Source organism: Crocodylus siamensis, chromosome 2, assembly GCF_052110815.1.
Source record: "Crocodylus siamensis isolate JL-2025a chromosome 2, ASM5211081v1, whole genome shotgun sequence".
Classification (NCBI taxonomy): domain Eukaryota; kingdom Metazoa; phylum Chordata; order Crocodylia; family Crocodylidae; genus Crocodylus; species Crocodylus siamensis.
In genome coordinates, this window is record NC_143396.1 from 119351798 (window position 1) to 119366775 (window position 14978).

The following is a 14978-nucleotide window of genomic DNA, read 5'->3' on the forward strand; positions in this document are numbered from 1 at the left end:
TCTTACTGTGTAGGCATCAGTGCCACAGTCACCTAGCTTTTTCATGAGAATGGGGTGGGAGACAGTGTCAAGGGCCTTCCTAAAGTCCCAAAAGACTACGTCTACCACAACACCTGCATCCAGTGATTTTGTGACCTGATCGTAGAAGGCTATCAGGTTGGTCTGACAGGACCTGCCCTTAATGAACCCATGCTGGTTGCCCTTGAGAATCCTTCCCCCTGCTGGCCCCTCCCAGATGTGCTTCTGGATAATTTTTTCAAAGAGCCTCCCCAGGACCGAAGTAAGACTAACGGGCCTATAGTTGCCTGGGTCTTCCCTCCTCCCTTTTTTGATGATGGGAACCATTTTGACCTTCTTCCAGTCTTCTGGCACCTGACCAGTGCACCATGAATGCTCGTAAAGCCGTGCCAGGGGCCCCACGATGACCCCTGCCAATTCCCTTGGCACTCTAGGGTGGAGAGCATCTGGATTTTCTGATTTGAACATGTCCAGCTCCTTCAGAAGTTCCCTAACTCAGTCCTCCCTGACCCTAGGCCTAGTGGAGTCACTCCTGAATCTCGGTGGAGGAGAAGTCCTGGTCCCTGCTCAGAAAAATGGAGGAAAAGAATTTGTTAAAAAGTTCTGCTTTTTCACTTCTTTTTACTCCCTATGTATTTAAAAAAGGACTTTTTGTTGTTCTTGATCTTTGTTGCTAGCCCTAGTTCCATCTCCGCCTTAGCCTTCCTAACAGCCTCCCTACAGACTCTTGCTATGGAGGTATAATCCTCTTTGGTGATAGCCCCCCAAACTTCCACTGGATGTATGCCCCCTTTTTGGCTTTCAGACATTCCTGAATACCTTTGGTGAGCCAAGGGGGCTTTTGAGCACTCTTGCCCCCTTTGACTCACTTTGGGACTGTCACCCCTTGGGCTCAGAGGATCGTCTCCTTAAGGAATGACCACTCATCTCAGACACCTAGTTCCCCTACTCTCCAGGACTGCAATGCCTCTCCTACCAATCTTCTCAACTCACTGAAGTAGTCCCTCCTGAAGTCAAGGGCTACTGCCTTGCTGCAGGCCCTTGACACCCTGCTCTGGATGATGAATTCCAGTAGGTGACGATCGCTATCACCCAGGTGGTTGAAGACCTGGAGTCCCCTCACCAAGTCATCGCCTGTGGCCAGGACCAGGTCTAGCAAGGCATTCCCTCTGGTGGGACTGTGCACCTCCTGGGTTAGGTGGAGGTCTTGTATCTCAGCAAAGAACCTATGTGAGCAGTCAGACATGGCCTAGTTATCCATAGCTTGCTGTGAAACTGTAGATGATCACAAACTAAATGCAAGTTGATGTGGTGTTTATGCAAAAAAACAAATATAATTCTGGGATGCATTAACAGGCAGGTCAAAGGTAAAACTTGGTGGGATAATCTTTTTTTTTTTTTTTTTTTTACTCAGCTGGAGTACTATATCCAGTTTGGGGGAACCACACTGTAAAAAGATGTAGACATATCCAGAGTGCAGTACAACAAATGTGGGACATGTTTAAGGAAACATGACTTGTGAGGAAAGCTTAGAGGAACAGGGTTTATTTAGCCTACAAAGAGAGAACTGACTGGCTAAATACAGTCAAAAAGCCCAAGGCTGAATCGATTAATTCCTTGCAGGTTAGTTTAATCTGCAAAGATTAAACTGAGAAACAAATAGATACACATTAACCTTTGATTTAGGAAAGTCATAGATTCATGGATTCATAGATTCATAAATGCTGGAGTTGGAAGGGACATCAATGGATCATTGAGTCTGACCCCCTGCCAGTGGCAGGGAAAAAGTACTAGGGTCAGATGACCCCAGCCAGGTGCTTGTCCAGTCTCCTCTTGAAAACCCCCAAGGTAGGGGAGAGCACCATCTCCCCTGGAAACCCGTTTCAGATTCTGGCAACCCTTACCGTGAAGAAGTTCTTTCTGATGTCCAACCTAAATCTACTCTACATCAGCTTGTGGCCATTGTTTCTGGTTATTCCAAGGGGTGGTCTGGTAAACAGAGCATCTCCTATTCCCTACTGCACGCCCCCCACCCACCCCCCGCCTGTTAATCAGTGAATACTGCCACAAGATCCCCCCTCAGTCTTCTCTTGTGGAGGCTGAAAAGTTCCAGGTCCCTCAGCCTTTCCTCATAAGGCCTCTAACCATATAAGTGGCCCTCTTCTGGACCCTCTCAAGGTTGTCCATGGCCTTCTTGAATTGCGGCACCCAGAATTGGATTCAGTAATCTAGCTGCAGCCTGACCGGTACTGCATAGAGGGGGAGCATCACCTCCCTGGATCTGTTTGTGATTAATGCATGACAAAGTGTGGTTAGCTCCGCTAATTACTTCATCACATTGATGAGTCATATTCATCTTGGAGTCAAAAACAACTCTGAGATCTCTTTCTGCCACTGCGTTGCTGAGAATATCACCCCCCAGCTTATAGGTATGCTGGTGATTCCCTCTCCCTAGGTGCAGCACCTTGCTCTTGTCCTTGTTGAACTGCATCCTGTTGTTCTTTGCCTACTTTTCTAACCTCTCCAGGTCCACCTGGATTTGGTTTCTTCCCATCAGTGTGTTTGCTTTGCCCCACAGTTTGGTGTCATCTGTGTATTTGGACAGAGAGCTTTGCATGCCCTCTTCCAGGTTGCTGATGAAGATATTGAACAGCACTGGCCCAAAGACCAAGCCTTGGAGGACCCCACTGCCCATATCTTTTGAGATCAATACCAACCCATGCACCACCACTCTCTGAGTATGACCCTTAAGCATTTAGTGACCCCGTCATAGAAAGAAATAAGGTTAGTCAGGTAGGAACTACCTGCTATGAACCGATGCTGGTTGCCCTTCAGCATTATATTACCCACTAGACTGCTACAAATGTGATCCTTGATAATTTTTGAAGGGTTTTCCCAAGGATAAAGGTGAGACTAACCAGTCTACAGTTACCTAGATCCTCCTTCCTCCCCTTCTTGAAAATAGGGACCACATTGGCCCTTTTCCAGTCCTCTGGGACCTCACCTGAGCACCATGAATACTCAAACAGTCATGCCAGTGGCTCTGCTATGACACTGGCTAAATCTTTCATCACCCTTGGATGGAGCTCATCTGGCCCCACTGATTTAAACACATTCAGCCCCTCCAAGTGTCTCTTTACCAGGTTGGCACTGACAGTTGGTGGGCTGGTGTTTCTCCTGCTTCTGTCAGTAATGCATTTGGGAGATATGTCTAGATCCAAGTTCTAGAATATAGAGGGGGAAAGCTCATTGAAGAGCTATACTTTGGTCCTCCTTTCTGTCACCAGCTGCCCTTGTCTATCTGTAGGGGGTCCTATGCTGCCCTGTGCTTTCTTTTTGCTCCCTATATATCTGAAGAAGGACTTTTTGTTGTTCTTAATTTTTGTAGCCAGCCTGAATTCTAACACTGCTTTGACCTTCCTAATTGATTCCCTGCAAATGTGAACCTGGGTAGCTACCTCCTGCTTTCACAGCCTGAATGCTCCTTTTTTTGCCCTTAGGCTTTCCTGAATTTTCCTGTTTAGCCAGGAGGGTTTTCTGGCCCCTTTGAAGCCACATGCCTACAGTGGCTCAGACCAGAAGCCAGGGGGTGCTAAAGCACAACTCTCTGACACTTCCTTTCTGGGATTTGCAGTCCAGCATCACAGAAGCAGGACTCTGCAGGGTTGTTTATCACTTCCTCTTCCTGCTTCCAGGTGCCTCTAGGAGTTGTAGCCCACAGTCACAGCCAGCAGTAATTTGCAGTAAGTTTAGCAGGGCAGAGCAGCTCTGTACTTGGAGAAAGGGGTTTAACCAGGGGAACGAGGGGTTAACCCCCCCCCACACACCCCTCTGGCCCCAGACTGAGTTTGCAGGGAGGGGGAAGTCTTCTTCCCCCCCACAACCCTTTCCTGCTAGATTAGAAAGCACAGTCCAATTGGTTTATGTATGACATCTGTACCTAGCCATGGAGAGGAGACATGAAAAGTCTTCTAGTGTGTAAAAAGGTTACTATAAAGTGAACTCTGATCAGTTTCTCTCATTAGCCACAGAAAGTGGGACAATAAGTAGCCAGCTTAATTTTCAGAAAGGAAGATTTAAGTTAGATATTAGGAAACATATTTTTCCTACAGGGATAATTAAGTAGTAGAAAACGTTACTTGCAGAGGCTGTGGAAAGGCCATCCTTAAAGATTTTAAAGAAATGGGTAGACAGCCTCCTTGCTCCTCCCTCAGAGGACTAGCAGATATTTTGCACTTCCTTCCTTCTCTACATCTCTATAATACATATGTGCCACTGTTCCTCCCCCATGCAATGCTATATGAGATTGGTCCTACTTCACATTTACTTTGATATTTGTAGTATTTCTATATTTTTTTTATTTTTTTATATTATTATCAGTTATTCTCTGCATATAATAGTTTAGGAGTGGGAAGTAGTTTCTGAACTAACTAATTTTCCTGGAATACATAATACCTTCAGTTGTGCCATTTCATTTATTTAGCCTTGACTCAGAAATATTAAGGTCATTATGTCTAAGTCATCTCAGGATACTGGACATGTTTATTTATCTTCTTAAGAGAGTGTTTTAAGCAGTGAAACTGATGTTATTAATCAGAATAGAAGTAGGAAGATGCTATATTGTAAAACTTCTGCCAGCTTCTCTCTCAGCAGAAAGGGTAGAGTTTACTATAGACACTTTTTCTTGATGGCTGAGAGAGAAGCTGGCAGCTATTTTTCAAGACAGCCTTTTCATGAGAAAGGCAGTTCAAGGCAAAATCTCTCTCTCTTTCTCTTATTTAATTTTTTCGTTTGTTTTACATTGTGGTATGTGAGTGTGGTATGTGAGAAAATATGGTATATTTTCACTGTGGTCTTACTTAAGTCAAGCTCCTTTCAAGCTGAGACAGCATTCTGAATCTCCTAGTTTCATAACAGTGACACACTATTCCCAGTTACCTTGAAAACACCTAAGAAGTCAAAAAGCTAGTATTTGGTTTTAGGAAAGGTAATTTTAATTAGGAAAGTTCAAAAAGTTAAATCCTGATCCACTTGCCAGTATCCTTAACTAATGAAGATGGAAACCTGTGACTAATGAACACAAAGGGCATGTCCACACTTGCAAGTGGTGCAAATTTGAGCCGGGGCTTTTTGCCTCAGTGCACATGCTCAGACATGCACTTTGTTGTGGAGCAAATTGTGCCACTAGGGGCAAAATAACCCTGCCTGGCTTCTTCTGGATCTGCAGCCAGGGGGAGGGGGAGCGAGAGCCCGGGGTCAGCACCCATGCTGTCCCCAACAGTATAAAAAGCTGCCCTGGCAAGTAGCTCTGCTACTCGCTCTCAAGAGCTTCTGGGGCCCAGCCAATTGGTACCTGGGGACAATACCCCTTGTGCCAGGAGGACTGCTGAAGCAGCCCTGAGAGTTCCCTGCACCCTTTACCCACTGCAGCAGTCTGGCAGTGGGGGCTGCTGCCTGGCTGTGACCTGCTGCACAGCTGCCAGACCTGGATGGGGACTGCACAGACAGTAGAGGCATCTGCCCCTTTGGGCCAGCTGCCAGTGGACTGTGGTTGCAGGGTTGGCCTCTGTGCGGCACTACTGCCATCTGGGCAGCTATTGCCCTGGACATATTCTGGGTGTCGTGGCCTGCTTTGAACTGTCAAAGCGTGTCCTCCTGGCCCCATTGTTTTGCGGGGGTTTTTTGTTTTGGTAAAGGGATATTTGTTTTCTGTAAGTCGTCATTAGGGAATCATTGTAAGAACCTTGATAATCTTCTGGATGCTGGTGTTCATAGAGCTGTTCCTAGCATTGCTTCAGACATTAGTTAGGCATTTACTACACACAATGATTTTTGCAGTTAAGAAAGCACTGCTTAGATAACCCTAGCTTTTCATGACAAAATCATTTGACACAGCTCCATTATATGACCTATGGGGCTCCTGACAACTAAATATACTACGAAGTGAAAACAGTTTAGAACATTCTATAGATTATAGCCCTTGTTCAGATATCATATTGCTTTACATTTTTCAATTTTTTGGCACATGGATAGTGGTAGTGCTACTGAAATAACATAGACTGTCATTTTTGTCACCATCCCTAAAGCAGTCATTTGAGAAATCAGGAAGCAGATGTTTGATGGAGAGTACAGTTGGCATTACCTAAAATCCCCCTTCTTTCATGTATAAACAAGCTTCTCAGAACCTCCTTGTATGATCTGTTTCCATATCAGAGTTAGTTTTATCAATGTTTTACCAGTGATAGCAATTGTACAGCTGGGAAACAAATCCACATCTCTTGAATCCTGGTATAGCCCTTTGACCATTTTTTTCATATTGCTCATGCTTTTGTAATTCATTTTTTATCTGATAGACTAGAGCTGCATCTAGTTAAATCATCCATCTAGAAAGACCAGATACAGTAGAGTAACTCCTATATACCAACAGCCCAAAATATAGTCTTTGCCAGTGTCCAGGACTAGATGTGTTCAAGCAAAGTTTAAGAATCTACATAATGGACATTGATAGCCTTAATTTAGCTTTAAGCTTTGTTCGTGTGTGTTTGAGTCTAATCCTCAGTTTTATTTTAAAACTGAGGGTTGTTTTTCCTCTGAAATATTTAGCTTTGAGGCATCCAACCTAAACTCATTGGTGTAATTATCATCTTTGCACACTTCATTTTTTCACATTTTCATTTGATCCATGGTTGCAGATTGAGATGTCCAGAAACCCATATTGTCATAGTGAAAAGGAATAGTTCCTTGTAACTTACATTGTTTAGTGAAATAAAAAAATATGTAGTAAACGCAATATTATTGATTATTTTCTGGAATCTGTGTAATCTGATGAGACAGCTTTTACTGCAGTATGGCCAAAGCCTGTGCAGGTCACATTAGAGACAACAGAAGCACCCTGGGGAATTCTTACATCACTATACATCATTCAGGATGTGCTAAATACAGTGTTAAAGCCTTATTGAATTTGAGTTTGATCCCACAGAGATTTAACACTCTGTTCTCAGTCCAGAAAATATTTACGTTAGTGTTTAAAGGTGCCTATACATGAGCGCAGAGGCTGCTCCAATGCACTATAATTACTCAAGCCTCATATATCAACGTCTCTGTTCTTCAAAATGGTGGTGGGGGCGCTTGAATTAAAGCTCATTGAATAAACTTTACTTCAAATACCCGTGTTGCCATTTGGAAGCATAGGGATGCTGATACACGAGACACTACAGAACTTTAATTAAAGCGACTCTCGGAGCCACTCTAATTAAAGCACCACCCTTCACAAACTGCAGAGCACATGTAAAAGTTCCCTATATGTCTGAGGAGTCTTACTGAAGACACTGGGGCTACTTACAGGTTCAACATTAAACATCTGCTTTTGTGTTTGCTGGATTGGAGCTCATCACCTTGGAGGACAGAGTAAATAGCAATATATCTGAATACTATTTGAATGCCATTGTCTTTTGGGTAGCACATTCAGACACAGGATAGTGGGCATATGTGCAAATCTATTTGGTTGGTAAAGACATAATGTGGAGCTTTATACTTTGTGATCACTTGTCCACCATTGGCTGAATCAACAAGGAAAGACTTAAAAGGAAATAGCAATGCATCTTCCATGGTAAGAACTGGGGGAGGCCACAAAGGATGAGTCTGGAACCAGATCTGGATCTGAATTTTCACAGCACTTGGAAATGTGCTTCTAGTACTCCTGTCTTTTGAGGCTCTATTGAGGCCTCTAATTACATGCCCCAAATGTATCGGTGACATCACAAGAAACTTGAAACACTGTGACTCATTTGCCTGAGGTAGTAGTGAGAGAAACTAGCTTTAACACAAGATTCCTGTCATCTTGGGAAACCTGCCAAATTGATCAGGTTAGGGAGGCCTGGATTCATCTATCTTAGAGACTTTCTCTACAAGGCACCTTCTGTGTAAAATGAAATCTATCTGATGACATTTTATTCTAGAAAGTGCCATCTATCCAAAGTAAATGAACCATTTCTTTGTAATCTATTTGGTTCATCTCCAGGACATGAAAGTACACCTTGTAAATGGTATTATTACTGAAAACATCTTATTGTGTCAGAACTTTTGCATTCACTCTTGCGTGTTTCTGATGTGAATGCCACTGAGTCCAATTTCTTGAAAATTATGAAGCCTCTGTTTTCCATTTAGAACCTGTTATTATCAGCAGTCTTTTTTATGTCTTTTTTTAGAAAAAAAGCATAAGGGAAAATGCAAATGAAACTGAGAAGTATGCATTGCAGTGGAGTTTGCTAGATTTGTTTTAAGAAGGAATACAATAGAAAACACTCTTACAGGCTTTTGATACTGGAATTAATTTGACTAAATCCATAGACAATGTAGTTATACGCTGGAATGATCATCTGAAATTCCTAGTTTCAAGGAATTCTTAGTTTCCATCTGTTTGAGCTGGAACCTGATACACCCGTATATATTATTAATATTAAGCTAAAGAGGAGAAAAACAATTTAAAGTCAGAATATCAGCTTGTTCTCATTAAGCAAATGTCATAGAGTACATAGGGTATACAATAGTTCTGCCTCACCCATATAGTTTGTCTTTTGTTTCCTTTGTCTTCTGTTATCTGAATCATAGATTGTGAGCTCTCTTGGGCAGGAACTGCTTGTGTGTTATTTGGGGGTGTAGCCACTGCTAAATGGGGCACCAATATCGGCTGCTTAGGTATTATTTCAGTAGAAGGTAATAAAATAATAACAAGGAATGAAAAACTTTTAAATGTTCTTTTGGGTCATTATTCAGCTGTGCTATGGCTATGCATTTTTTAGTGAATGAGCTATCAGTTGTGTCTATTCAGTACTGCCTTAACAGTAATTTGGCCTGAGAGGGAGACAGCCTTTTCCTGAAGGGGCAAAACCCTGCCTTTCCTCCCCCAATTCTCCCACCCCACAAATATCTCAGCACACTGTGGTGCTCACATTTCCATCATCCATTTGACAGATACAATATTTCATAGATTTCATAGACATTCGGGCTGGAAGGGACCTCGGGAGATCATCGAGTCCAGCCCCCTGCCCAAAGGGCAGGAAGTCAGCTGGGGTCATACGGTCCCAGCAAGATACGCATCCAATTTACTCTTGAAGGCGTTCAAAGTGGGTGTTTGAACCACCTCCGATGGCAGGCTGTTTCAGACCTTGGGAGCTGATCCTCTAATGTCTCTGTTCAACTTGGGATGTAGGAAGAGGATGCAAAACATGGTTACTATATTGGGGCAATAAACACCCTCAATGATGTAAAGAAAAATAAGTCCTTTTGTTTCCCCAAATGCAGAGACTGTGACTGTGTTTAATTCTTGAGTCGCAGGTTCAAAAGGAAGTGAAAGCAAAATGTGACTAGAATTCATGCCAATTCATTCTATTATGAATCAATTCTAGCTGCAGATCTGAGTTCTTCGGAGATTAGTGCAAGTTTAAATAGATTGTTTCCAGGCCTAATATCTCAGAATGAAATTAAGTGAAATTTTTATTTGTTTTCCCATTCAGAAAGCTTCTGTTGAATTTTAGATTTAAAGATAAAAAAACTAATGCAGGAAAGGAGAGACTGAGATACACAAGAGGCAAAGAATTGAGCCTTAAAACACAAAGTGCTGGTTGCAACTGTGAAAATGGGGTAAGGGTCACTCTTGCATAGCATGTTTATGGTAAGGTTTATGCTCATATGTAGAATTTAAGATGTTGAGGAACAATTTCTATCGTGTGCTTTAAAGCAGAACTCTTGCGGTATGCATGTGTCAAGAAGATTAAGTGGATCCCACACTCTATATGGCAAATGGGTAACATCTGTATTTCTTGAGAGATTTCCTAAATCAATAATAGACTTTTTCATTCTTTAATATAAACCCATCCCTGTTTCTTTTTTTCCTTTCTGAATTTGTCACAGGGGACTTCTTATCTGCTGGAGTGTTTTCATAAATTGAATAAGTCCACAGCAATAGAGCTCCAAGAAATGAAAGGCAAAATAACATGGCTGCAAAACTACATGCTTAATTTCACAGGCCAGCTCCTCAGTGTGGAGGAAAAAAATGACGCTTTGATGCATCCATTAAACTCACAGGTCTGTATTTTTCTGCCTGAACAATTTGACACCTGTTTTATAAAACAATGTTCAACCTCATTTATTTTTTACTTCAGAGGTTATTAAAATAGGGTAAGAATTAAAATGCCACATGGAGACCGCATTATTAATTTTTAAAAATCAAAATCACCAGAAACCTGATCTGGCCTTGCTCTGTTCTGTGCCACTTTTACAGCAAGCTGACTTTTACTAACCCACTTACAATGAAAATTTCAGAATTAGTAGCCAAAGGTCTTTGGAATTCCCACTGATTTCACTGTGGCCAAGATTTTACGTATGCAATTTAAGTACAATTCTGATGAGGTCAAATAACTGCTTAACTTTAATGGGGCCAAGCTTTCTTTGAATCACTTTTATTCAGAAATCCATCTTCCATGGAGAAGCAAATTCCAAATGTGACTCTGCACGTTTAAATATGGCTACCCAGCAGAAATGAGTATTGGATACTACTGTTATTATGGCATTTTTCACAATGTGAAATAGCAGATCCTTGGGAGAACCCAGCAGAGCAAGGTCATGTAAATATCCTCCTTTCGTTTAAGTGGGAATGCTTGGCCCCATCGATTTTTTTTTTTTCCTATCTTGTAATTTTACAGAAATGGCTTAGCATCATTTTTCTTTTTAACTCTTGCAGAACCCTTTTGAGTCTAAGATGAATGCCATGGAAAAGCAATTCAACAATGCCACAGAGGCTCTGAGCAACCTTCAAAACCGCCTTGAGGAGGTTAGCTTGCTAATTTACCTGAAATAAAATACAATTTGCAATAGACATTGACTCCTTCTGCCCGGTGTCTTAGTATTTGATTGCACAAACTACTGTAAAAAAATACAAAGTGAAGACAACTATATATCCTGGTTAGAAAGCTACTGGAAGTAACGGCTTCTATATAGGATGTATAAAAATGCAGAAGATAGCAAAGTACTTAAAGAAATACAGAACTCTATGAGCCAAGGTTCAGCTCCCCACAGGAAAATCAGGTACTAACATTCAACACTTCTACCCTTGTCAGCTACAGCCAGGACAAGTAATCTCCTGCTCTCTACTGCTATACACTCTAACCCTACAAACAGTAGATCAAAGAGTTCCCAGGAAGTCCTTTAACTTTACTAGATTTTCCTTTCTAGGACTTGTAATTTTTCCTAGGGAAAATCATAGAATCACAGGCAACTGGTGGGTGGAGGGCATGGGGCAACACGTGCCCCCTCCCCAAAATTGGCCCCCAACTTGGCACCACTTGGGATGGGGCAGGTTTTTTGCCATGTGGGCCAGCAGCATGTTGGAGGCGGCACTAAGTCATGGCACAGCAGTATAGGAGTGGATCCATATCCACTTTTGGTCTGCTCCCATAAATTGTGCCCCCCCAGACTTAGGTGGCACCAGTCACCCCTGCATAGAATCACAGAGTTGGAAGCAGGTTTGCCAACTGTCCATAAATGTATAAGCAGTCAGTAAAAATTCAGGTTTAAAATGCCTGTTTATAACATCCATAAATACATTTAAACCATCCAGAGAAACAATCAAGCTGTAGATGCTTTGTGAAACTCCCTCTCGAAAGAAGCTGGGCCTTACAGCTTGATGGAAGAAGAGCAGTGCCATCTGGTGTTCAACTGGGACTGCAGCACCCTGCAAGAAGCCTTCTCAAAGGTCTTTGTTAGACCTCTTTCCCCACACCTACCCCCACCACCTCCCTCCAGCCATTTGCAGCTGCTGATGCTTCCCATCCTATAATACTTCTGGGTTGCAGATATGCTTCTTGGGGAGGGGAGGAGTCCATGCTCAGACACAGGCAGTGGAGCTGCTAGAGGTAAGGTTGGGTGTGGGCTACATGGTGCAGCTTTGTGGTCAAGACCAGCAGGGTATGGGGATTAGTAGGGGACCCTGGTGGTAAAGGCAGCATGAGGTAAAACTATTGCTGCCATCAAGCAGGTTTTCCAGCCCAAATAGTTTTTTGTTGCAAACTTTTTACTGACAACTGAACTTTTTTTGCTTTTTCAGTATGCTTGGTGTTAAACCCCTACATTTGAACCTAGCCCTTCTAACTGCGGCCTTGCAGCAGAAGAGTTACATTTATATTATGTAAAACAGATATCATTAAAGCATAAGTCAGTAAAAAAAAGTTTGGTTGTCATTAAAATTTTGCAGATTGTCAATTAAAAAAAAACCTCTTGGGTTGGTAACCCTGGTTGGAAGAGACCTCAAGGATCAACTCATTCAACCCTCTGAAAAAGTCCTGGATGCATGCTAGACAAATGCTTATCCAGCTTCTTGAATCTTTTCAATGAGGGCAATTCCACAACTTGCTTGGGCAGCTTGTTCCATTGTCCTACTCAGCTGATACTAAGGAATCCCCACCCCCTCCAATTTAATCTAAATTTGCTTTGCTGAAGTTTAAACGCTTTGTTTTGTGTCCTGCCTTTAGTGGCAAGATAGAACAGTTGTTCTCCCTTTTCTTTACGGCAACCTTTCAAATATTTAAAGCCTGCTGCCATGTCTTCTTTTTCTCCAATTTAAACATGCCTACTTTTTTCTTCCCTTCCTTTGTAGCTTGTACTGCAGCTCCTTTATGAACTTTGTTACTTACCTCCAAGTGTACTAAGGCTTAAACTCAGCTCTATTTTTTTTGCCTACCTATACTATCATCTATGCAGAACCTTTATCAAAAGGATAATGGTAGGGGCATCAGGTGTGTTAGTCAAGGAGCAACAGAGCACTTTGCCCATACTGCACAGGAGCAATACTGGCTGTGGAGTATACAGAGCTGTGTGTATATTTCTATGTGTGCGTATCTTCCTGTCCCAGATAAGTCATTGCCTGTACATCCTGCATCAGTTCAGTGTCCTATGCCTAAATCATGTATAGCTCCAGTCACAGTTGCATTTATATCCAAATTCCCTTCCCTTGATTCAATACTGAGGAGCTGGAGTATATTGGGAAACAAGGCCCTGTCCCGTGCAGAGTACAAGGGCTGCAATTTCAGCCCTCAGTTTGGCTGATCCACTTGAATTGTGCTTTTGTCCATCATGACATCAACAGAAGCATTTCACTGAATTGCTGCCTTGTTTTCAGTCACAGTCAGTGCTCAGTATCACTCTGCATTTTGCATAAGGCATCTTTGAACATATCACCAGCACAGTCTAACAAAAAGACTGGACTGGGCTGCATAAAGAGCAATGCTACTTACTTTTCCCAGGTTCAGAATCAGCACTATTTAGTTTCAAAGTTTTCACTGAAGTGATCATATTCTCTTTCGCTCAGTCAAAATCACATCTTCAGGTTTGTTTAGTTTAATAATACTTGAAGCAAAGGGTGTATATATAATATACAATACCTGAAGCAAACAGTCAATTATCTAGGGGGAAATAATCTTGTCTGGTGGGGAAGCAGGACTGGTGTGGAAAATGTATGCTCTGGCAGAGGATGATTCAGTTCCTATCCTGGGCGTTAACTTACATCTCTGAGTTCTCAGGTACAAGTGAAGGGAGGGGACACGGTGCTGCTTTTTCAGGTGGACCAAATGGTCTGGTCACTCTTCAGAGAAATGAAGTAATCTTAGAACCAAATGTGAATTCAAATCAGTGAGATTATGCAAAAGGATGGTGCTTAGAAAGAACACTAATTTATTATCTTTGTAAAGAAAAATATAAATATTACCAATCTTAATGCGATTTATCATTGGTCCAATCAGGATATATGAATATTAATAGCAATACATTTCTTGTTATATAGCAAAGGGCAAGTTCTGCCTTCAATTACCTATAGAACCCGATTGATTCAAAGGGATATAATTAGTGAGGTCAAAAATGTGGCCTTATCATTTCACATTTTCAGAATGCACAATTCATAGTACATAGAGAAGGCCAAACCCTTATGGACACCTTTAGTGGGAAGTACTACAGTGTTTAACTGGGAAACAAGCACTGCTGCTTACTTTAGGAACAAGGTAGAGACATACTCCTGGGTTAAGTGGAAGTTAGTTGCTTCCACAACAATACCCCACAACACACACACACTCCTGCTCTGAAAAAAAGTCTTCAAAATCCCCAACCCCTACAATCATCAGTCTGCAGATAGAAGTGGGGAGGATTCTGGAGCACAGGGCTAGCATCATTCATTCTTAAACCCTGTCGAAAAGTTGGCAGATAAATGATGCCACTTTGAATCATATCTTTCTATAGGGCCTTGCTTAATAGGGCCTGAGTCCCGTTTGGGATCTGTAGAATCACACAATCCTGGAAAACAAAAGTGCTGTAAGGGGGCCTCTGGAGGGCAACCCCTTGCTCTCAAGGCAAGATCATTCTGGGTGTGTCCAGCCTGGTCTTAACCTTGTTCCAAAGATGGAAACTTCACAACTTCTGTTAAGCAAACTGATCCATTATCTAAGCACCCCTCAGTTAGAAAGTTTTTCCTAATGTCCCGCCTAAATTTCCCCTGCTGCAATGTACTGCCATTACTTCTTGTTCTGTCCTCTGTCGCCACCATCTATCACCATCTTCTTTATGCTTACCCTTCTTGTATTTTAAGACTGTTACCAAAGCTCCCCTTCTCATCTAAATAATCCCAGTTCTTCCAAGCTTTCCTCATTACTGATGTTTCTTAAACTGCTAATCATCTTTATTCCTATCCATAGGATTCTTTCCAGTTTGCCCCAAACTTTCTTGAAGCTTTAGGTGTCTCCATTGTGTGACTATTTACTAAATTGTTTGGAGTAATTTGATTTATAGTCAGTTGTGAAATTCACATTCCTTAAAGGCCTTATCCAACTGGATACAGAGACCTGGGATGTAAGCAATATAGTTTTAGGCTTGTTTACTGAAATTCTGTTCCTTACTTTGAAGTTTATGTAGAACATATG

At 42.0% G+C, this 14978-nt stretch overlaps 1 protein-coding gene across 1 annotated transcript in view; it reads left to right on the forward strand.

Moving 5' to 3' along the window:
• The window catches only part of LOC149870673 (uncharacterized), a 57927-nt gene that overhangs the window by 31070 nt on the left and 11879 nt on the right, over positions 1 to 14978 (forward strand). Inside the window, exons 6-7 of the mRNA XM_090034739.1 lie at positions 9931 to 10104; positions 10760 to 10849. Coding sequence (XP_089890865.1) covers positions 9931 to 10104; positions 10760 to 10849 — 264 coding nt within the window. The remainder of the gene's footprint in view (positions 1 to 9930; positions 10105 to 10759; positions 10850 to 14978) is intronic.